Source organism: Malus sylvestris, chromosome 13 (assembly GCF_916048215.2).
Source record: "Malus sylvestris chromosome 13, drMalSylv7.2, whole genome shotgun sequence".
Classification (NCBI taxonomy): domain Eukaryota; kingdom Viridiplantae; phylum Streptophyta; class Magnoliopsida; order Rosales; family Rosaceae; genus Malus; species Malus sylvestris.
The window spans coordinates 16519318-16542009 of NC_062272.1; the positions used below are offsets into that span (position 1 = coordinate 16519318).

General features: G+C 39.7%; 1 protein-coding gene across 4 annotated transcripts; it reads right to left on the reverse strand.

Moving 5' to 3' along the window:
- Positions 1-12542: 12542 nt before the first annotated feature.
- LOC126597051 (serine/threonine-protein kinase STY13-like) lies at positions 12543-19043 on the reverse strand. 4 transcript variants are annotated; one of them, XR_007614120.1, is made up of 7 exons: positions 17631-19043; positions 16330-16451; positions 15883-16091; positions 15619-15793; positions 13575-13702; positions 13081-13371; positions 12543-12971 (listed from the first exon to the last, which is right to left on the reverse strand). XR_007614120.1 is itself a non-coding variant. In XM_050263809.1 (6 exons), the coding sequence occupies exons 1-6, from the start codon at positions 18001-18003 to the stop codon at positions 13263-13265; spliced, it is 1116 nt and encodes a 371-aa protein (XP_050119766.1). In that variant the 5' UTR covers positions 18004-19043; the 3' UTR covers positions 12543-13262. The 4 variants fall into 4 exon arrangements, 2 of the variants coding, with proteins under 2 accessions (XP_050119766.1, XP_050119765.1); XR_007614119.1 differs by having other exon boundaries at positions 13575-13709; positions 17631-19041; XM_050263809.1 differs by having other exon boundaries at positions 12543-13371.
- Between the last annotated feature and the right edge of the window lie 3649 nt (positions 19044-22692).

Sequence of the window (22692 nt, forward strand, 5' to 3'; positions counted from 1 at the left end):
AGAAATAGCAAAGTTACAACTCAAAAAGTTTACGCATACCAATTCCATAAACAAGCTTTTGAAACGTCGTCTTCGGCAGTGATTTGGTGAAGAGGTCAGCCAAATTGTCTTGTGAACGGATTTGCGTGACTTCAATCTTCTGATGCTCTTGTTGTTGATGTGAAAAGAAGAACTTTGGTGCAATGTGCTTGGTGTTGTCTCCTTTGATGTAACCTTTCTTGAGGTGTTCGATGCAAGCTGCATTGTCTTCAAAGATCGTCATCGGGACATCAACGGCTGGATGAAGATCGTCGTCAAAATGAAACTAGAAACTCTCTTCTATAAATAGAGATCATTCTCTCACAATATTTCCTAATGTCATTTGTACTAAATCATTCACTAGTACTCACTAAATGAGAGCTTGAACCTATATACTTATGCAAACACTTCACAATTAATGAGAACTCCTCTACTCCGTAGACGTAGCCAATCTGGATGAACCACGTACATCTTGTGTTTGCTTCCTTGTCCCTATCCATTTACATACTTATCCACACTAGTGACCGGAGCAATCTAGCGAAGGTCACAAACTTAACACTTTCTGTTGTACCAAAGTCCTCACTGATTTTGTGCATCAACAGGTATGGCACGACAATTTGACAAAAAAATTCACCCCTAATTATATTTGTACAATAATGTAATTTAAATTGAAATGACGAATTTAACCCCTCCCTTGATAGTCATGTGAATTTGTTTCCGAAATACCAACAAAAGTTTGGGTTTAGACCTGAATTGCTAATAGGCGAAGTTTAATTAACAACTTTTACACAACAAAGATGATATTAAAAGTGGCGTGTCACCATAAGGACCATAAAAAAAATTTGGCCATATTATTTCCAGTTTCTATGCATGCATACAGTCCATTTAACGTCTACATTCTTCATGGGTGAAAGTTATAGATAAGGTGAAGGTCAAGTGGGAGAGGCTGCATTATATGGAGAGTGACAATGATATAACTTGGTGCAAGTGGTGCCACCACTACGCCCAAAAGTGTACGGTTAATCCATATAATAATCGATTACGTAAATTAAAGGACGTCATATCATATCAGCTAGAGATATCTTGTTATCAAGATAAAAGGGTATTTTATAAAATAAAATAAAATAAAAAATCATGTAACATCCGAAAAGTAAAAGGTGGTAATGCGTAACTACTGTGCATTTGTGCCTTAGGCATTACAAGGACATTTGGTTCCAAGTCCCACTTCCGCCAGTACCTACAGGAATCAAGAAAGCAATACTGCAGGAGACAAGTGAGGTGAGGATCCTCCTCATGATCCATTACTAAATTCGTCCGACTAGTAACTTGTAACCGTCGGAATTGGGGTCGGTGAAAAAGTAACTTCGTACTCGGTGGTGTAAGTAAAAATAATAATAATAACGATAACCAAAATACAGGGTTGAAAAATAAAACTAAAGAGGGTAGACGAGCTATTGTTTCACTCGCCCTTTATATGTTAGAAGAGCAAGATAATTTTTTTTATTATTTTATGTATACCTGTAAGGATTTGGAGTTATCATTTTAACAGTAAAGTTTATTTTCAACCTTTTATTTCATTTCTTCGCTTTTATTTTTATTTTAACTTATTCATCGAGCGCGGAGTTATTTTACACCGATCCTAAGTTCAAGGCGCGACATAACTCCACTCATATTTATATGGCAACTGTATGACAACAAGAAGTGTTGAGGAGAGATTTCCTCTGGGTCATTTGGAGCTCTTCAAAGGCGCATGTAATCCAACTCCGACTAACCTAGATGCATGGTGAATGGTTTACAGGGAATGGATACGCTATTAAGTGGTGTTCCGTATCAATGAAATAAGGAAATGTAAACAAAACTTGTGTCCTTATTTGATTAGTGCCAAACATCACCGTGACGGTATATTTATATCATATAAGTCATTCTCTAATGGATAGACGTGCGAATTCATACTAGAATCTCACTTACGCTTTTCTTTTTTTTTGGGTCGAAATCTTTCATTTGAACACCCATCATTTCTAGCATTGGCATGTGAAATCTTGCCATGCTACTTGTGAAGGAAAACTAATTAGTCTGTTTGGTATCCCTATTGCGTCCAATTCTTTGCTTTTAGAACTATGAGTACGACTGAGGATCCTCTTCGGATCCTCTTTGTGAGGATCTCGGGGATCCTTCTATCACATTTATTTATCGTACATCGTGCAACTAGTTTTCGTCAGATACTGTTTATATTTAATTTTAAATAAAAAAAATTTACAATGATTTCTGACCGCACAATATACGATAAACAGATGTGATTGAAGAATCTCCACGATCCTCACAAAGAGCTCCTTATTGCCCACTTCTTTTGATCCATCCCAAACCAAAGCTCAAATACTATATAGAGCGGCCATGAGTTGCTTGCAAACATTAGATGTAGCTTGGGTTCTAAATTCTATTATTTTGTTCTATACTTTTGATTGTTCTCTTCTATTTTAGGTATGACTTGTTTGATACGATAATCGTACTAAAATTTCTTATCAATTGTTGTACCAAATTTTTGGTATGACAACATTATTTACCATCTTTGTGCAAAACTTTTAGAACATTAACCACTCAAGTGGATTTGAGTATCTTTGAGAGCATTCAGGCATATAGATAGACTCGAAGAGGGTCTCGAATGGCTTTATGTTCTCTTTTGTACAAGTAATATTGGGAGAGGGAGAACTGAACTTGAAGGTGCATAGATAAATATTTGTAATAACCCGCATTTAAAAAAAAAAAAAAATATATATATATATATATATGTTACTAACATTATGTATTATTATGTTTCTTTCAAGTATAAATTTTTTTTATTGGGTTTCTTTTATGCACAATGTTTATGCATACAAGAATTATATTTTTGCATGCAAGCTAGTCTCAAATGTGAGGTCTTTTACTATGGCCAGTCAGAGTCATCAATGGCAGCCATGGCGGACGAGAAGATGGATGAGGCGGTGGCTAATTAAGTTGTCATGAGAACCACTCCATGTGCACCATCTGTTCCCGCTAACGTGCCTATCACCACACCCTTGGTTATGCATTGTTAACAGACAATGAGATGGTGAGAAAGAGATGATGTAAGAGTGAAGTGTGTGGGGAGAGAGAGAGAGAGAGATAGATAGATGATGTGCTTATCCTCTCAAAGATGTGCACATCCATTATAAACCAATCTTTAGTCTTGCAGAAAATGATATGGGTGAACTGATGCAGGGTATATTAATCAACTAATAGACTACTACAAGTACAAACCAAATTGTCATCGAGTGACTCTAGGTTGAAGTTCATCATGCAAACAAAACATGTTCACATTATTCGTTTAATGAACAAAAGTCTGTTGATCAACAAATGGGACTTCCCTTTCCACAATTTTAGCCACAAAAATCACATATGACAATACCATTTCTATACAACATTACTCTAGTATTATTTAAACCTTTTAGGTAGATTGGCACTAACCGTACATTGTCAAAGATATCAAACACACATAAGGATCCAAGTTTCATTCTTTACTTCCTTCATAATACCACACAATATCTCCACTAAACATAATTCTAAATTTTCATTTTCTTTTCCTCAACTTTTCCACCAACTCACATAGGATTATTTGGCAAGGTTCCTTCTTAATTTGCAACCCCAAATCACATCAAGTTCCAAAAATCTGTAATCTCATGTTTTCGGTGATGGTGGAAGTGATTGTTTCCGATTGTAATCTGATATGTTGATTAGAGCATCCAATTTCACGTGGAATTTGTGCTGGATTTTCATTTACTTGTTGTGGTTTTATTGGTAATTTGCTTGCCGTGTATCTTGCCAATTTACTGTGTTTGAGAGGATAAATTTCTTCTGTGTTCCTAGATACTTTCTACTGTTGTGGCTTTGAAATCTAGGGTAGAGAATCCACCCTGCAAATTTTGAAGTGTAGAGTAGGATAAGTTACCAGCATGGAGACCCCACAACACAACACAACCCACCCACAAATATTCTAAACTCTCATCCAAAACCGAAACTCTCTCCAATTTCACACGAAAATGTAAACTTGAACAACAATTACTACAATTTGAAGCAAAATTCAAGCTACCAATACTCCAATTCAACAACTAGCAATAATACCAATATCCCCAACAGAGAGAAAAAATAACACAAAAAAATGGAACCCCAAATAAAAAATTCAACACTTTTGCAGAGAAAAATAGCAGCTTTACCTCCCTCCAATAACAGTAATTGAAAGTTCAGCACTTACATTTGTTGGGTGGCAGCGATGACGCCATAGAGAAAGCTGAGCTCCCATCCCACGCCGATGTACTTGGCTAGACTGCTACTCATGATAGGGAGTTAAGTTTAACTGAACCTAGATAGGCCGTCCGGTCAACACTCGGTTAATGTTAATCGTAAATCCCAATCTAGCAATCAAGTAAAAAAGTTGGTATGTGAATAACCAAGCATACTTGCACATACTGTATGCCTCTCTTTGGTTCAGTGTTTTGCAGACAATCCAACATTTCTTCTCTTGGTACACATATTTTTTGGACTGTTTATGTATCTATGCATTTAACGATATCCTGGTATGCTATATTCCTACATCGTCCTTCTGAGCCTACTGACTAAAACAAAAGTAAAGCAAAAGAAACACTGCCTCTTTCTCTTTCTCATAATCCAAAAGGTCTCAAAACGACATATAGTGCACACTGCACACTCACAAATACGTTTCAGATACAACATCTTTAAAATCTCAAAAACCCAACACAAACAAAAGCATTGGTGTAAATTAACTATCTAGCTGAAGAAACTAAAACAAAAGTAAAGCAAATTATATACCTCAAAATGTCAAGCAACCAAGTTATTCTTCTAACGACCCAAAATTCTGAAAATTCCAAAAAAAAAATAAAGGTAAATCCCTTGGCTATTCAGAGCATACGAACCATGCCTATGTCTAGTAGGAAAGGGAGAAGAATTGATTGCCAGTGCCGTCGTCGAAGGTGGCGGTGGCAGAGGAGGGATAGTGTTTAGGGATTGATTTTGGAGGACGATTTGGGCGGGAAAGAGGAGAGAGAAGTCGAGGTTTCTGAGAGAGGGAAGGCGAGGAGGTCGAAATGAAAGCAGAATTGGGGAGTTTGTACTCGTAGTAGTTCTAACCATGGTCAACACGTGGATAATATGGGTAGTTTGGTAATTTAATTGTTCCAAGGAGAAAAAAGAAAGAAAAACTAATGAAAAGTAAAAAAAAAAAAAACTTTAGTTTTAATGAAAAACAACAAATAAAGATGTAGTGGATAGTATCAGAAAAAGTTAAAATTGTTGTAAACATTCCTAGTTTAAGTATGATTGGGTAAATCCTAGATAAGATTTGATTCTAGTTATCCTTTCCTATTACAACTTGTATTACTTGGAGAAGAAGGAATATCTTCTCTCCCTTTACTACTATAAATAAAGGCACAATGTAGGAGGGATAACAACACACACATTCCCCTACAATTCTACAAACACACCTCTCTCTCGTCTCTCTCTCTGCCGCCGGCCCTAGTCCCTCTGTCAAATAAAATAGACCACAACACGTTATCAGCACACTCCTACCGCTGCGCTTAGGAATCTGACGTTGGAGATTTTTTTCTGCATCAAACCAGTTCATCTATATCATCACGCAATCAGGTTCTTTCCAAACAACAGCTTTTAACTCGATATTTTGCAAGCCCTGATAGCATGAACATTCACCATTAAGCATGACCCAACTTTACGTTTAACGTATTTTAGATTCTACGTAAATTGTGTATGCTTCATAATCAAAATTGCTACAATTATGTGAATTTGATATTTGTCATGAATTGAATCCTACATATGTACATGCATTGAAACTATTATTTGCATATGCATCAAAGTAAATATGTGATTCATTGAATTATATATGCATCTAATTAAAAAAAAAAAAAAAAAAAAAAAAAAAATTTAGGGCTGCACACAGCAGCCCATTCCCCTCTTCTCACCCCGTGGGCCTGTAATCCCACCCGAGGGTTCTTGGCTTATACTTTTAGGCCCCGAGATTTTATTATTTAATATTTTTTTTAAATATGGGTTTTTATATTTTCACCCACATTTTAATTTGGCCCCGAAGACCAAAAATAAATTAATTCACTTATCATTATACAATATTTCTGCATATATTCTTTGCATATTTGTTTGCATATATATTTGTGTTTGCCTGCAGGAATATATGAACCTGAAGTTCATAATTACTTTGAAACCCGAAGTTTCTTATACACATGCCTTGTTAGAAAACCCGAAGTTTTCACTTAAATATATCACCCATGAAAACCCGAAGTTTTTCATGCAAAATTAAACCAATACATGTCTATTAGAACCTGTATGTTCTACTCCTATGTGAATGGATTGATTTTTCTCCATTACACTAACCACATCTTGTCCATCTATTTTGATAGGACCATGTCGAATTTGAACAAACTCGACTTCACCGCTTTGGAGGTTTCTGGAAGGAACTACCTCAAGTGGGTTCAAGATGTGAAGCTCCACCTCACTGCAAAGAACTTGCGTCCTGCTATTGAAGAAGCAACAGATAAACCTGTTGGCGAAGCTGAAAAAGCCACTGCTATGATCTTCATCCGAAGACATATCCATGACGCTCTACAAACTGAGTACCTTGCTGAGGAGGATCCACGTGCATTATGGGTCGCTTTGGCTGATCGTTTCGATCACCAAAAGGACATATTCTTGCCTGAAGCAAGACACGACTGGCAGCACTTGCGCTTCCAAGACTTTAAGTCTGTGAATGAATATAATTCTGAAGTTTGTCGAATCCGATCACTTCTCAAGTTTTGCAATGAAACTTTGACTGAAGAGGATCTCCTGGAGAAGACCTACTCGACCTTCTCTGCTTCTAATATTGTCCTGCAGCAACAATATAGAGCTCAGAAGTTCACTAAGTTCTCGGATTTGATCTCTGTTTTACTTCTTGCTGAAAAGCAGAACCAGCTGTTGATGAAGAATCATCAAGCTCGACCTACTGGGGCTACTGCTGTGCCTGAAGCACATTATAGCATTAATCAGCACCCAAAACGCCAAAAGAGGCGTGGTAAGGGCGGCCAGAAGCCATCCCACCAAGGTCAACAGAGCCAAGGCCCATCCAAGGGAGGAAACAAAGCCCAGAAGCGCCCAAACCTCGCTCCCAAGGCCCCGAACTTCAAAAATAAGGGCAAAGCACCAGCCACAATGAATGACGATATGTGCTATCGTTGTGGTTCCAAGGACCATTGGTCCCGTATTTGCCGTGCTCCCAAGAAGGTTGTGGATGCATATCATTCTCGTCGTACGAAGTTTGAATCAAACTTCCTGCAAGTGGACGAACCGGAGACTACAAAGATGGAGGTTTCTGATTTTCAGGAGGATACCACTCCTATGGAAGATTAGAATCTTAGACATAGACTTATTTTTCAGTTAAAATAAGACAATTGGGGCCGAATTCCACCTTGTGGCCGAACCCCACCTTGTTTTTTGGTTGATTTTGAACAATTTTCCTTTATGTTTTGGATTATTAGTTGGCGATTTATTTTGGATATTAAGTTTTTTCCTTGAATAAATGAAATTATTTTGAATTGATACTTGTTTTTATAAACTTTTATGCATGTGACCAATTCAAATTAATTTTTCATTCTAGGTATGACTAGTGGGAAAGTTAGTTGTCTGGCAGATAGTGCAACCACGCATACTGTTTTGCGTGAACGCATCTATTTCACTAACTTCGTACCTAAAAATGCACCTCTGACAACCCTCTCAGGCCCATCCAACCTGATCGAAGGATACGGTAAGGCACGTATAATGTTGTCCAATGGTACAATCTTGACCATTGCTGAGGCACTCTATTCTCCACGTTCCGAAAGAACGTTACTAAGTCTCAAGGACATTAGAGATAACAATTACCACGCTGAAACCCACGTAGAAAACGGAGTTGAATTTCTGTGCGTAACTTCCTACGAATATGGCCAGAAGCGTATTCTAGAGAAGATGGAGCGTAACCCGAGTGGTCTGTATACTACGACCATACGCCCCATAATGCCACTATGTGGCCGGCCCTACCACAGGGACCGCGCACGAAATTACACTTTGGCATGATCGTTTGGGACATCCTGGACGAATAGCGATGCGTCGTATCCTCAAAACTTCACACGGGCATCCACTAACCCGAAGCTTAGGTTCGATCCATGAAATTGCATGTCAAACATGTTCTATGGGAAAGCTTATTACTAAGCCTTCTTATGACAAGATTCGTTCGAATCCTCCCATTTTTCTACAACGGATTCAGGGGGACATTTGTGGACCGATTCAACCTCCCTGCGGACCATTTAGATATTTTATGGTTTTGGTTGACGCTTCTACACATTGGTCACACGTGTGCTTGTTGTCCACAAGGAACGCTGCATTCTCCAAACTGTTGGCTCAGGTTATCAAGCTCAGGGCTCACCACCCTGATTATCCGATCAAATCTATTCGATTGGATAATGCTGGAGAATTCACATCTAAAACTTTTGATGACTATTGCATGTCGGTTGGGGTTGAAGTTGAACATCCTGTACCCCATGTTCACACCCAGAACGGCCTGGCAGAGGCTTTCATTAAGCGTTTACAAATGATTGCTCGATCGTTGGTCATACGTACCAAGCTCCCGATCGCTGCTTGGGGCCATGCAATATTGCACGCAGCAAAGTTGGTCCGCCTGAGGCCTGTTGCGACACAACCATTTAGTGCCCTTCAGTTGGTCACCGGATGCGAACCCGACATATCGCATCTGCGCGTTTTTGGTTGTGCGGTCTATGTGCCGATCTCGCCGCCCTTACGTACAAAAATGGGGCCTCAGCGAAGGATGGGAATCTATGTCGGATATGATTCTCCTTCGATTATTCGTTACTTAGAACCTTTGACAGGCGATCTGTTTACCGCTCGTTTCGCGGATTGTCACTTCTATGAGACAGTCTTCCCGTCGTTAGGGGGAGATAAGAACGTCAACGTTCCTAATGAACGACGCGAATTATCGTGGACGACTCCCACTTTGTCTCATTTAGATCCCCGCACCGCTCAGTCTGAAGCTGAAGTGCAGCGCATATTAGATCTCCAGAGCATAGCTCAGAGCATGCCAGATGCTTTCACCGATCTAGCGCGCGTGACAAGATCACATATTCCAGCTGCGAATACGCCTGCAAAGATGGATGTACCAAATGTACGACGGACTACCCTCCTGGAAGCCCGGGACGCCAATTCTGGTGATCCACGTACATTAGCGGCTAGCCAATCATCTGCCCCTACACAAAAGCGTGGCAGACCCCTTGGTTCAAAGGATTCACACCCCCGGAAGAGGAAAACCACGGCACAAGGTCCTGAAGAGCCTACCGTGAATCCGACTATCGCTTACTCATTTTACCCAACTCATGAGGAAATTCTAGATTATGGAAGCGTCCTTGAAGAGACGAATCCTCCTCCCGAGAATCGTGAGATTTCGGTCTATTATGCTAGCTTAGATGATGTGTGGCGTAGAAATGAGATGATTGTCGACGATGCATTAGCATTTGCAGTGGCTACTGAGATCATGTTGAGCGATGACATTGAACCGCGTTCGGTTGATGAATGTCGACGTAGAGCTGATTGGTCAAACTGGAAACAAGCAATCCAAGTCGAACTTGATTCACTTGCGAAACGTAAGGTGTTTGGACCTGTAGTTCCTACTCCTCCACATGTGAAGCCCGTTGGCTACAAGTGGGTTTTCGTTCGGAAGCGTAATGAGAAGAACGAAATTGTGCGTTACAAAGCTCGTCTTGTAGCACAAGGTTTCTCACAACGCCCCGGGATTGACTATGACGAAACTTACTCACCCGTTATGGATGTGATTACTTTTCGATACCTTATCAGTTTGGTAGTTTCCGAAAAACTGGATATGCAGCTGATGGATGTAGTAACCGCGTATCTCTATGGGGATCTTGATACGGAAATTTATATGAAAGTTCCCGAAGGACTTACATTGACTGGTTCAAATATTTCCAAACCCCGGAACACGCTCTCAATTCGGCTGAGGCGTTCACTATACGGTTTGAAACAATCCGGAAGAATGTGGTATAACCGTTTAAGTGAGTATTTGACTAGTCAGGGATATGTGAATAACGAACTATGCCCTTGTGTGTTCATTAAGAAGTCACATTCCGGATTTGCGATTGTTGCAGTATATGTCGATGACATGAATCTCATCGGAACTCCTGAAGAGCTCGCGAGAACTGCTTCGCACCTGAAGTCGGAATTTGAGATGAAAGATCTAGGTAAGACTCGATACTGTCTCGGTCTCGAGATAGAGCATTGTTCGGATGGAATCTTAGTACATCAATCGAACTACACCCAGAAGGTGTTGCGCCGTTTTAATGAGGATAAAACGAAGTCTTCGAGTACTACTATGGTCGTTCGTACGCTAGATGCAAAACGAGATCCCTTCCGTCCGAAGGAGGATGATGAAGAGATTTTGGAGCCTGAAGTTCCTTATCTAAGTGCGATAGGCGCTTTATTGTACTTAGCTCAATGCACTAGACCCGACATCTCTTTCGCTGTTAATCTTTTGGCAAGATACAGCAATGCACCAACACGCAGACATTGGACTGGCGTGAAAGACATCTTCCGTTACCTTAAGGGTACTACGGATTTGGGCTTATTCTATCCCTACGAATCCTCGAGTGATGCCGCACCCTATGCTCATCGGGTTGATTCTCGCCTTGTTGGTTATGCCGACGCTGGATACTTATCTGATCCGCACAAGGCGCGTTCTCAGACGGGTTATGTCTTTACCGTTGGAGGCACCGCAATATCTTGGAAGTCAACTAAACAGACCTTAGTTGCCACTTCGTCTAACCATGCTGAAATTCTCGCCTTACATGAAGCAACTCGGGAATGCTTTTGGTTGAGAGCAGTAGTGGGCCATATTCGAAGCTCCTGTGATCTTCATCCCGCCGTTAATGCCCCGACGACGATTTTTGAAGACAACGCAGCTTGCATCGAACAGCTCAAGAAGGGTTACATCAAAGGAGACAACACCAAGCATATTGCGCCGAAGTTCTTCTTTACACATCAACAACAAGAGCATCAGAAGATTGAAGTCACGCAAATCCGATCACAAGACAATCTGGCCGACCTCTTCACCAAATCACTACCGAAGGCGACGTTTCAGAAGCTTGTTCATGGAATTGGTATGCGTAAACTTTCTGAGTTGTAACTTTGCTACTTCTCTGTGGAATTATGTCAAACTCAGGGGGAGTATCTTCTAGATACTTGCTTGATCTTAATGTACTCTTTTTCCCTACGATTAGGAGCATTTTTCCCACTGGGTTTTTGCTACCTAACTAGGTTTTAACGAGGCACCCACCTTGGGCTGGTCATATCCCTGATGACGTCCTGTAGACGTTTCTTTTGACTTTGCATTTCTCACGCATTTTTCCTTAGACTATGGATTTTGTCCCTACTTGGGTTTTTGCCATAGCCTTAGGGTTTTTTAGTGAGACTTACTACTTATGCAAGTTCCTACCTTATTGAGAATAAGCGTTGTTCCTTGGAATCAATGCCAACGAGTCGACTTCCTCAACTTCTGCATGATGCTGAATCTACCTTGAGTATTTACACACTCAAGGGGGAGTGTTGTAAACATTCCTAGTTTAAGTATGATTGTGTAAATCCTAGATAAGATTTGATTCTAGTTATCCTTTCCTATTACAACTTGTATTACTTGGAGAAGAAGGAATATCTTCTCTCCCTTTACTACTATAAATAAAGGCACAATGTAGGAGGGATAACAACACACACATTCCCCTACAATTCTACAAACACACCTCTCTCTCGTCTCTCTCTCTGCCGCCGGCCCTAGTCCCTCTGTCAAATAAAATAGACCACAACAAAAATATAGTTTTTCGTTAAACGTGAATAGTACTGGAAGTGTATCGTTAAAACTTCCAAAAAAGAACGCGATATGAAGAAGAAAATAAGGGTATTTTCTTCAAAACACTTGATGAACAGTGTTTCTAAGCTGAGTTTTAGTATAAGTATAATTTCACTAGTCAAAATATAACTCACACCCTAACTCATGAATAGTCTTTATTTGCGAGTCACGGCATGAAAATACTTTTAATTGAGCTACAAACCACCTTACTTGAAAATTTGAAAAACGAGACCAAAAGTCTTTATTGCATAAATAAAAGAGAAAACTAATGAAAAATACTTGAAAACTTTAAGTTTTAACAGAAATGACAAAAAGGCGTCGTAAGTAAATAGTATCAAGATTGACTTTTTAGATTAAAAATGTGGTTTTTCGTTAAAATGAACGATACCGGAGCTTTTTGTTAAAATCCCCTAGATAAAACAGTTAGTTTTCAAGAATCTCCACATATCTTCCTTATCGATCAATTCCAAACGTATTTGACCAAAATAAAATCAACTAAGGAGTAAATCAACGAAGGGGGTGCACTTACTTGAGATTTTGAAGATTAATAGATTGATAAATCTATGAGGTTCGATGAAGTTTTCAATGATTCACATACATTATATGTAAGTTTTGAGTGAAATCTCTCAAAATCTCAATAGAAGGGGGTGAGATTTATGATTTATGAATAATTAAAATACATAATGAAATCTCTCAAATTTCCTCACTTTTTAAGTTCCTTTAAAACCAACCCGAAATACATTTTAATAAGCTGTTCAACTTGCTCCTGTCCAGTCAATCCTGGTTAGTTCCTAAGCAACGATTACCTCGGCTCTTTTTTTCCTTGTACAGCACGCGTTCGATCCCAAGTTTGATCAATTTATTCTCAAATGCACGAACACCTTAAGCCCTCAACTGTAACCACCTTGGACCATTAGATATGGCACGTCCCAATATCGAAACAGAACCACATCACAAACACAAGCTGGAATAGAGATTGATGAAAATTCCATAAACCTTTCTTCATTCAATAAAGAAACAAGTTTGCAACGCTAAGCGGAAAATCGGCAACTGCATATCCGAGAAAACATTACCATCCTTCTTTTTATCATCTTTCTGGCAAGAAAACAGCCCAATCAATTTCCTTTGGTGGCTGGTACAAATAAAGGGTAATAAGCTCATGGCCCGCGAGTGGGAGCAAAACAGAAACAGCCCGGAGAACGGTCTTCAGGTATCATTCCGCCTCCTTTGCTCGTATCAATTACTTCCAACATTTTCACCACCTCACCCATTTCAGGACGTTTATCTGCATTTCCATCCCAGCACTTGCGCATGATGTTTGCCAAAGAACTTGGACAGCATTTGGGGATTTCTGGTCGTAGGTTCTGATAACAAAACCATAAAATATGCACAATAAAACGCCCATAAAAATTTAGAGGTCAAATCTTCAACAGGACACAAAAATTAAAATCTTTACCAAGACAACCAAAGTTCATTCAGACTAAACCAACAAACAGAAAAGTAAGCTCTATGTCCTTGTATTTACATGAGCTAAAAGAGAGATATCTATTAGAGAACAAAAACTGACCTGCCGAACAACTGCAGATGATACATCAGCAAAGCTAAGATCTGGGTAGGGCATGTCGCAGCAATAAATTTCCCATAAGCATATGCCAAAGCTATAGACATCACATCTTCTATTATAAGGCTTACCATCTAGAACCTACATAAATATCTTGTTAGCTTAAGAATTTACCACCGAAAACCCTACATGCTACCACATGAGCTACTGTACTGAATTGCGTGTTCAGATATGCAATAAGAATGTCAAGCGAGGAGAGAATATGATAAATTCATTTTTGTTCATTGACATTCATTTCAAGCCCAACATAAAACTGGGAAAAAAATTATGTACATACCCTTAGCAACTAAGAGCACAAACGATAGTTCTACCTCATCAAGGAGGAACACAATGCAATTAAGCCCCCATAAACTTTAGGCTCGTTCCCACTATTCTAAAAATCCCCGCCTAGCGTCACTGACCACGGTCCCGATTAATCCTTAGGTGTTTGAAAATTAAGGAGCGCCTAGATCCTCCTAGGCACCCGCCTAGCCTGGCTAAACCCGCATAGGCCGTGACTCTCACTTAAGACAAAAAATAGTTAACTTTCATTTTGCATTTTATTTTTTCAATGAATTGTAAGAGACTTGCTGAATACTTAGATGAACACTCATTATATGCTTGTTCCCCATGTTTTCAATATGTTCTAATACTTTATAATCTATATGTCATTTTATTTTATAATTTATGTATCCCAATACAAAATTTATGTATGTATCCTAATACAACTATGTAATTTTTTTTAAGTAGAAGTAGACATTTATTTATATGTAATATGATAAATATAATTAAATTTAAAAAACCGCCTAGGCCCATCTAGACGCCTAGGCGCTAGGTCATGTCCGCCACCCAACTGGCGCCTTTTAGAACCTTGCTTGTTTCAAATGATAACTTCTGATTCTACAGTTAATAGTTAAACCCTTTTTCACTAAACTCACATCATACACCCCGACTGGCACACATCCCATTTTCTTGATATCATAGCCATAATGCATTCTCTCTCTATCCAACTCTCTAATATCTTTCTTAAAAGGTTGACCCTTCATGTGCCAAGTATTGGTCCAGGCAAGGACCTGGACTCCTCAATCTGTACCATCAGCAACAAAGACTTCAGTGTGATCCACAATTATGATCCTACAATCCACAACTCTTCAACTAAACCCTCTCACCTTCCCCTTCTTTCTCTTTCATCTAAAGCTCGATTCAACATAATCAGTCAAGCTTATCTTTAATAACAAGAAAAGGTCATAGGACTGGTTCTTAAATGCTTAGTGGTGCTGCTTGTGTGTTCAATAAAAGGTTATCAAACTCGACCTCAATGTATTACTTGTTGAGTTTTGATGCCTGGCCATTGCAAGAATGCCAAGGAAGGGGATTGGGAAAGTCTGATTTTGTAATCAAATTTGGATGTTAAAAAAAACACCCTCATTTGAGTCTCCATCTTCATCGCCTTCAATTGCAAATTTGGTGGTTTATGAATAAGGGGTCATAAGGTGTGATGGAGTAGTAGTGAGTACAAATAAGTGGTGATTACTCCAGGCAAAAGTAAAAGGAAGGTGGCCTTGTAATACTATCTTCAACGCTGTGAAAACTAGCAACAACAAGCAATCCCCAACATTTCAACACGGATGTTAAGACCATGTCAGAGCTTTTCTCCATACCATTTTCTTGAGCCCAGTTACCCTTGCATTTGCCCCACAACAGGCTTATGGCAGTTTGGTCGCTTTGGAAAATATGTGGGTAAGGTTTTGGCAGGTAGTTTGGGCTTTTCTCACATGAAGAGCACATGCTTGCTCACACATGAAGGCCGCATGTTATTTCCATCAATTTTTGAAGTGCAATAGCAAACAAAAAGATGCATTTAAAAACTAAGCATAATTATAGATGTTGTAGTGAGGTTAGTCGTATTTCTCTTCTCTTTTTGTTCTTATATTCCAAGTTCATAGAGCACAACAAAGAGTTAGCTTTTAAGAGTAACAAAACATATGAAGATATTAACTACGAGTAATACCTCTGGAGCCATGTATCCAAGGGTACCAGTTTCACCAGTCATGTCTCTTGGATTCTGAGCTTCAACACGAGCAACACCAAAATCAGCTATTTTAAGGTTTATGCGAGTATCAAGTAGCATATTCTCTGTTTTGACATCACGGTGTACGATCTTTTGAGAATGCAGATAGCTAAGACTGCAAAGGGAATGGTTAAAAACCTAGATCAATGAGAATTTTACTAGAAAAGTATATAGCACAGAAATGTAGAGAACAATCGAACTCACCCTCTAGAGAGGTCCAAAGCAAGTTGGATCACAACCTTAAAGGCAAGTTTCTTTTGCCTGTTTCTTATCAAAAATTGCTTTAGCGTCCCACCAGCAAGATATTCCACAACAACACAACACGCTCTAGTAGGATGAGAATCTACACCGTCACTTGAAGAGCCTTTTGTAGGAATTTTAAGATCTGAAGTTCCCATTGAAGCTCCAATGAACTGTGATAAAAGAAGGGAGGGAGGAGAGGGAGAATCGTTAAAACCCAAAGGATTATGACAAACAAAGAACCACATTAAGGCACTGGGACACTACTATTTTACCGAATCATTTACTAAAATAACTATCAAGATCACCAGCACAAGATGAAAATAATCACTCCACAGCCGACAATTTCTTTAATATTAAAATGCAGATTTCAAAACTGGATACAAGATAAAAAGAAAAGCGGGTTTGTACTTTTGTAACATTAGGATGGTCAAGCTTGTGCCAGACAGCTACTTCTTTTTGAAATGAGGCCCGTAGAGCAGCAGTTTCAGCACCTGTGGCATAGCCATCCTCCCCCCAGTCCAACAGCTTCACTATTATATATAGCATGTGGTTGCAATTAGAATTTGATATGCATGCAAAAAAGGAGGCATATAATTTTGTTGCTCTTATTTGACATCAGTTTACTAGTCCAAATTTAAATCGCACGTTGTTATACAATATCAAAAAGCAAATATTCATTCATAATGCTAGGAGACCACCATGAAAAATGACCAAAACTCCACTGGATTCCAGATAAGACAATACCAAACAAATCACAATATCAGTAGTTCATAAACACTACACTTGCAGAATTTAGAACTATGCATTAAGTTCTCATGCCACAATAGAAAATCCCAAAAGTATGACATTTAACTCTCTACACAAATTAAGCTCTTCCATTCCTACCCGTTTTCAAATAACCAAAATAATATATATTATTAAATTACTGACATCCACAAGTTTTTTTTTTCCTTTTTGAACTACTATTTCCAAGGCTTGTCTAACATTATACTAATTAACACATTCATTATAAACTATTACCAAGTTGAGATCATTCAAATACGAAGTTGTACCCCTAAGTTTCCATTGTCGGAATCATCCAAGATAGCAGATATGAACCAACACCTACTCATATGACTGATAAACATTTAGCGGAAACAGAATGAAACAACATGATTTATGCACATATTCACATCTAGAAAGAAAGTCCGATAAACATCAGTACAGAATTAACTATACATACAATTGTACTTTCAGTAACAGAAGCCAAAAACTGTAAATACAATCCATATTATTTAAGAGTTGCTGCAGTCATATCAGAATTATGAATGGTCATTAATCACAACCTTGTAGTACATCACCACGTCAAGAATAGATAAGGTGAATATCTAAGATAAATTCCATGCATACCATGAATAATATGTAACACTTACATATCACGCCTCAAATGTGAACATGGAACATGTAATCAGTTATGCCGAAAAACTTGATATATTCCAAATTAGTGCTTTAACATAACACACCATTATTCAAATGCTAATATTACATCATTATAGTTATATTCGAATCCAAATGAAATTAGCGATGAGATCCCAAATTAACATCCAAGATACCTAGAGAATATGCCTTCAACAAGAAGTTGACAACTCAATTGTAATCAAAATCAAAATACAATATCCTACAAGACCGAACAAATCAAAATTACAATGGAATGGATTATTAGTGATTACCTGCAACATCTTGATCATCATAGGTGCCCCTGAATACGGTACCATAGGTCCCTCGAGCTACAATATATCTTATTTCCAATTTAGCTAAATCAATCTCCCATTCTTCCTTAGGCCTGGTACTCTCAATGTTTCTGGACCAAACCCGGCTCAAATGTTTCTCAAGCTGTATATCTAAGTTCTTCAAATCGATTTTATCTGCTCGGAAGATCATCTCTTTGCTACTAATACTTCCTGTGCCATTAATTTTTGGTTCCACCTCTTTGAAACTCATACTCCCTGCACTCCTAAGTTTTGAATTCATATTACCTTTCTGGTGATCCACCATGTTTGGTACATCTGCAACTTCAACATTCTCACTTGTCCTTGAATCCATTACTAACAATCAATGCAGAACAACCAAAACACGGAACACCAACCGCCAAACGGTAACCGAAACAACCAAAAACAATAAAAAGAAAACAAGCAAATCCCAGAAACAAATCTGTGTTAAACTGCTGTCTTAGAGAGACATGATCAACAAAGCTTCGATTTTTTCGCCATCATCATCTTTGCCAGATTTGGATGAATCCCATCAATGACAAATGTTCAAAACAGATCAATTCAAAAAGCCTTTTTCGGGTTAAAAAATCGATTTCCCCAACACAGATATCCTTAAATTCAACAAACGAAACAGAAATATCTCATCCAGTTGAAACTTAATCCCAACAACCCAATTGCCTCCAATGTTGGTAACTATGCACCAATGAGAAAAATCAACACCAGCTCCCTTTCTTTTATATTCCACATAAATTAAAACAAACAAAACAATCTTCAAAATCCCAAGTACCTCGTCACCAAACACTCTTTTTTTTTTCCAAAAAATTAATCAAACAAAAGAATGGCAATAAACTCTAAGAAAACGACTCAATTTCCACAGCTGGATAGAAAAAATTCAAACAAACAAACTCTTCAGGTACAAATCAAACCCACAGACACGCACCAGAAGAATTTCACGCATGCAAAAAAGTCCTAATCGACCCCAAAAGATGAATAATTTATAGAGACAGATGAAAAGGTTGACCTTGAACACGCTAGAGAATCGAAGAAAAACAAAGTCGTTCGTTGGAGAAAAAAAAGTAAAAGGAACAGAAATTTAACAATACAGAAAGACAACGTTTTTGGAGTGTTTTGGGGAGGTTCGGGGCTAATGGTTTTTGTTTGGTTTTTCCTTTGCAGATGAGATTTCGGAGAGGATTAACCAAAAACTAGAAGAGGCAGCCACAGCCCAGAAGGCAGAAGCGATTGGAGGAGAATTTTAGAGAGAGAGAAAGAGAGAGAGAGAGAGAGAGAGAGAGAGAGAGAGAGAGAGAGAAAGGAGGAGGAGCGAGAGAGATGCGCGGGTTTGCCTAATGTACGGCTTTGGAGGAGGGAGAGACTGTTTCAAAATTTAAGGAAAAGAAAAATGGGATAGAGGTACATATACGGATACCGGACAGGTGGCAACAAAAAGATAACAAATCAAAACAGAAAAATTCTGCTTTTTCAGTCCAAATAAATCCTACGATTCTCAATAACTTCTCACTTTAGTTTTTTAGATTTAAACTTGATATGATTGATTCATGGGTTTATCCGGATCAATCATTTTAATTATTTCGTATAAAATGTCCGTTAAATAAAAATAAAATAAGTTACATGTTGTGGTCTATTTTATCTGACAGAGGGACTAGGGCCGGCGGCAGAGAGAGAGAGGAGAGAGATGTGTGTTTGTAGAATTGTAGGGGAATATGTGTGTTGTTATCCCTCCTACATTGTGCCTTTATTTATAGTAGTAAAGGGAGAGAAGATATTTCTTCTCCTCCAAGTAATACAAGTTGTAATAGGAAAGGATAACTAGAATCAAATCTTATCTAGGATTTACACAATCATATTTAAACTAGGAATGTTTACAACACTCCCCCTTGAGTGGGTAAATACTCAAGGTAGATTCAGCATCATGCAGAAGTTGAGGAAGTCGACTCGTCGGCATTGATTCCAAGGAACAACGCTTATTCTTAATAAGGTAGGAACTTGCATAAGTAGTAAGTCTCACTAAAAAACCCTAAGGCTATGGCAAAAACCCAAGTAGGGACAAAATCCATAGTCTAAGGAAAAATACGTGAGAAATGCAAAGTCAAAAGAAACGTCTACAGGACGTCTACAGGACGTCATCAGGGATATGACCAGCCCAAGGTGGGTGCCTCGTTAAAACCTAGTTAGGTAGCAAAAACCCAGTGGGAAAAATGCTCCTAATCGTAGGGAAAAAGAGTACATTAAGATCAAGCAAGTATCTAGAAGATACTCCCCCTGAGTTTGACATAATTCCAAAGAGAAATAGCAAAGTTACAACTCAGAAAGTTTACGCATACCAATTCCATGAACAAGCTTCTGAAACGTCGCCTTCGGTAGTGATTTGGTGAAGAGGTCGGCCAGATTGTCTTGTGATCGGATTTGCGTGACTTCAATCTTCTGATGCTCTTGTTGTTGATGTGTAAAGAAGAACTTCGGCGCAATATGCTTGGTGTTGTCTCCTTTGATGTAACCCTTCTTGAGCTGTTCGATGCAAGCTGCGTTGTCTTCAAAAATCGTCGTCGGGGCATTAACGGCGGGATGAAGATCACAGGAGCTTCGAATATGGCCCACTACTGCTCTCAACCAAAAGCATTCCCGAGTTGCTTCATGTAAGGCGAGAATTTCAGCATGGTTAGACGAAGTGGCAACTAAGGTCTGTTTAGTTGACCTCCAAGATATTGTGGTGCCTCCAACGGTAAAGACATAACCCGTTTGAGAACGCGCCTTGTGCGGATCAGATAAGTATCCAGCGTCGGCATAACCAACAAGGCGAGAATCAACCCGATGAGCATAGGGTGCGGCATCACTCGAGGATTCGTAGGGATAGAATAAGCCCAAATCCGTAGTACCCTTAAGGTAACGGAAGATGTCTTTCACGCCAGTCCAATGTCTGCGTGTTGGTGCATTGCTGTATCTTGCCAAAAGATTAACAGCGAAGGAGATGTCGGGTCTAGTGCATTGAGCTAAGTACAATAAAGCGCCTATCGCACTTAGATAAGGAACTTCAGGCTCCAAAATCTCTTCATCATCCTCCTTCGGACGGAAGGGATCTCGCTTTGCATCTAGCGTACGAACGACCATAGGAGTACTCGAAGGCTTCGCTTTATCCTCATTAAAACGGCGCAACACCTTCTGGGTGTAGTTCGATTGATGTACTAGGATTCCATCAGAACAATGCTCTATCTCGAGGCCGAGACAGTATCGAGTCTTACCTAGATCTTTCATCTCAAATTCCGACTTCAGGTGCGAAGCAGTTCTCGCAAGCTCTTCAGGAGTTCCGATGAGATTCATGTCATCGACATATACTGCAACAATCGCAAATCCGGAATGTGACTTCTTAATGAACACACAAGGGCATAGTTCGTTATTCACATATCCCTGACTAGTCAAATACTCACTTAAACGGTTATACCACATTCTTCCAGATTGTTTCAAACCGTATAGTGAACGCCTCAGCCGAATTGAGAGCGTGTTCCGGGGTTTGGAAATATTTGAACCAGTCAATGTAAGTCCTTCGAGAACTTTCATATAAATTTCCGTATCGAGATCCCCATAGAGATACGCGGTTACTACATCCATCAGCTGCATATCCAGTTTTTCGGAAACTACCAAACTGATAAGGTATCGAAAAGTAATCACATCCATAACGGGTGAGTAAGTTTCGTCATAGTCAATCCCGGGGCGTTGTGAGAAACCTTGTGCTACAAGACGAGCTTTGTGACGCACAATTTCGTTCTTCTCATTACGCTTCCGAACGAAAACCCACTTGTAGCCAACGGGCTTCACATGTGGAGGAGTAGGAACTACAGGTCCAAACACCTTACGTTTCGCAAGTGAATCAAGTTCGACTTGGATTGCTTGTTTCCAGTTTGACCAATCAGCTCTACGTCGACATTCATCAACGGAACGCGGTTCAACGTCATCGCTCAACATGATCTCAGTAGCTACTGCAAATGCTAATGCATCGTCGACAATCATCTCATTTCTACGCCACACATCATCTAAGCTAGCATAATAGACCGAAATCTCACGATTCTCGGGAGGAGGATTCGTCTCTTCAAGGACGCTTCCATAATCTAGAATTTCCTCATGAGTTGGGTAAAATGAGTAAGCGATAGTCGGATTCACGGTAGGCTCTTCAGGACCTTGTGCCGTGGTTTTCCTCTTCCGAGGGTGTGAATCCTTTGAACCAAGGGGTCTGCCACGCTTTTGTGTAGGGGCAGATGATTGGCTAGCCGCTAATGTACGTGGATCACCAGAATTGGCGTCCCGGGCTTCCAGGAGGGTAGTCCGTCGTACATTTGGTACATCCATCTTTGCAGGCGTATTCGCAGCTGGAATATGTGATCTTGTCACGCGCGCTAGATCGGTGAAAGCATCTGGCATGCTCTGAGCTATGCTCTGGAGATCTAATATGCGCTGCACTTCAGCTTCAGACTGAGCGGTGCGGGGATCTAAATGAGACAAAGTGGGAGTCGTCCACGATAATTCGCGTCGTTCATTAGGAACGTTGACGTTCTTATCTCCCCCTAACGACGGGAAGACTGTCTCATAGAAGTGACAATCCGCGAAACGAGCGGTAAACAGATCGCCTGTCAAAGGTTCTAAGTAACGAATAATCGAAGGAGAATCATATCCGACATAGATTCCCATCCTTCGCTGAGGCCCCATTTTTGTACGTAAGGGCGGCGAGATCGGCACATAGACCGCACAACCAAAAACGCGCAGATGCGATATGTCGGGTTCGCATCCGGTGACCAACTGAAGGGCACTAAATGGTTGTGTCGCAACAGGCCTCATGCGGACCAACTTTGCTGCGTGCAATATTGCATGGCCCCAAGCAGCGATCGGGAGCTTGGTACGTATGACCAACGATCGAGCAATCATTTGTAAACGCTTAATGAAAGCCGCTGCCAGGCCGTTCTGGGTGTGAACATGGGGTACAGGATGTTCAACTTCAACCCCAACCGACATG

Coding starts and splice junctions, on each gene's coding strand:
- LOC126597051 (XM_050263808.1), bottom strand. CDS start 18,003: ATGGATTCAAGGACAAGTGAGAATGTTGAAGTTGCAGATGTACCAAAC. Junction 16,092..16,329: donor ACCATCCTAATGTTACAAAA/GTACAAACCCGC, acceptor CTTTTATCACAG/TTCATTGGAGCTTCAATGGG. Junction 13,710..15,618: donor TTGGATACATGGCTCCAGAG/GTATTACTCGTA, acceptor ATATTTATGTAG/GTTCTAGATGGTAAGCCTTA.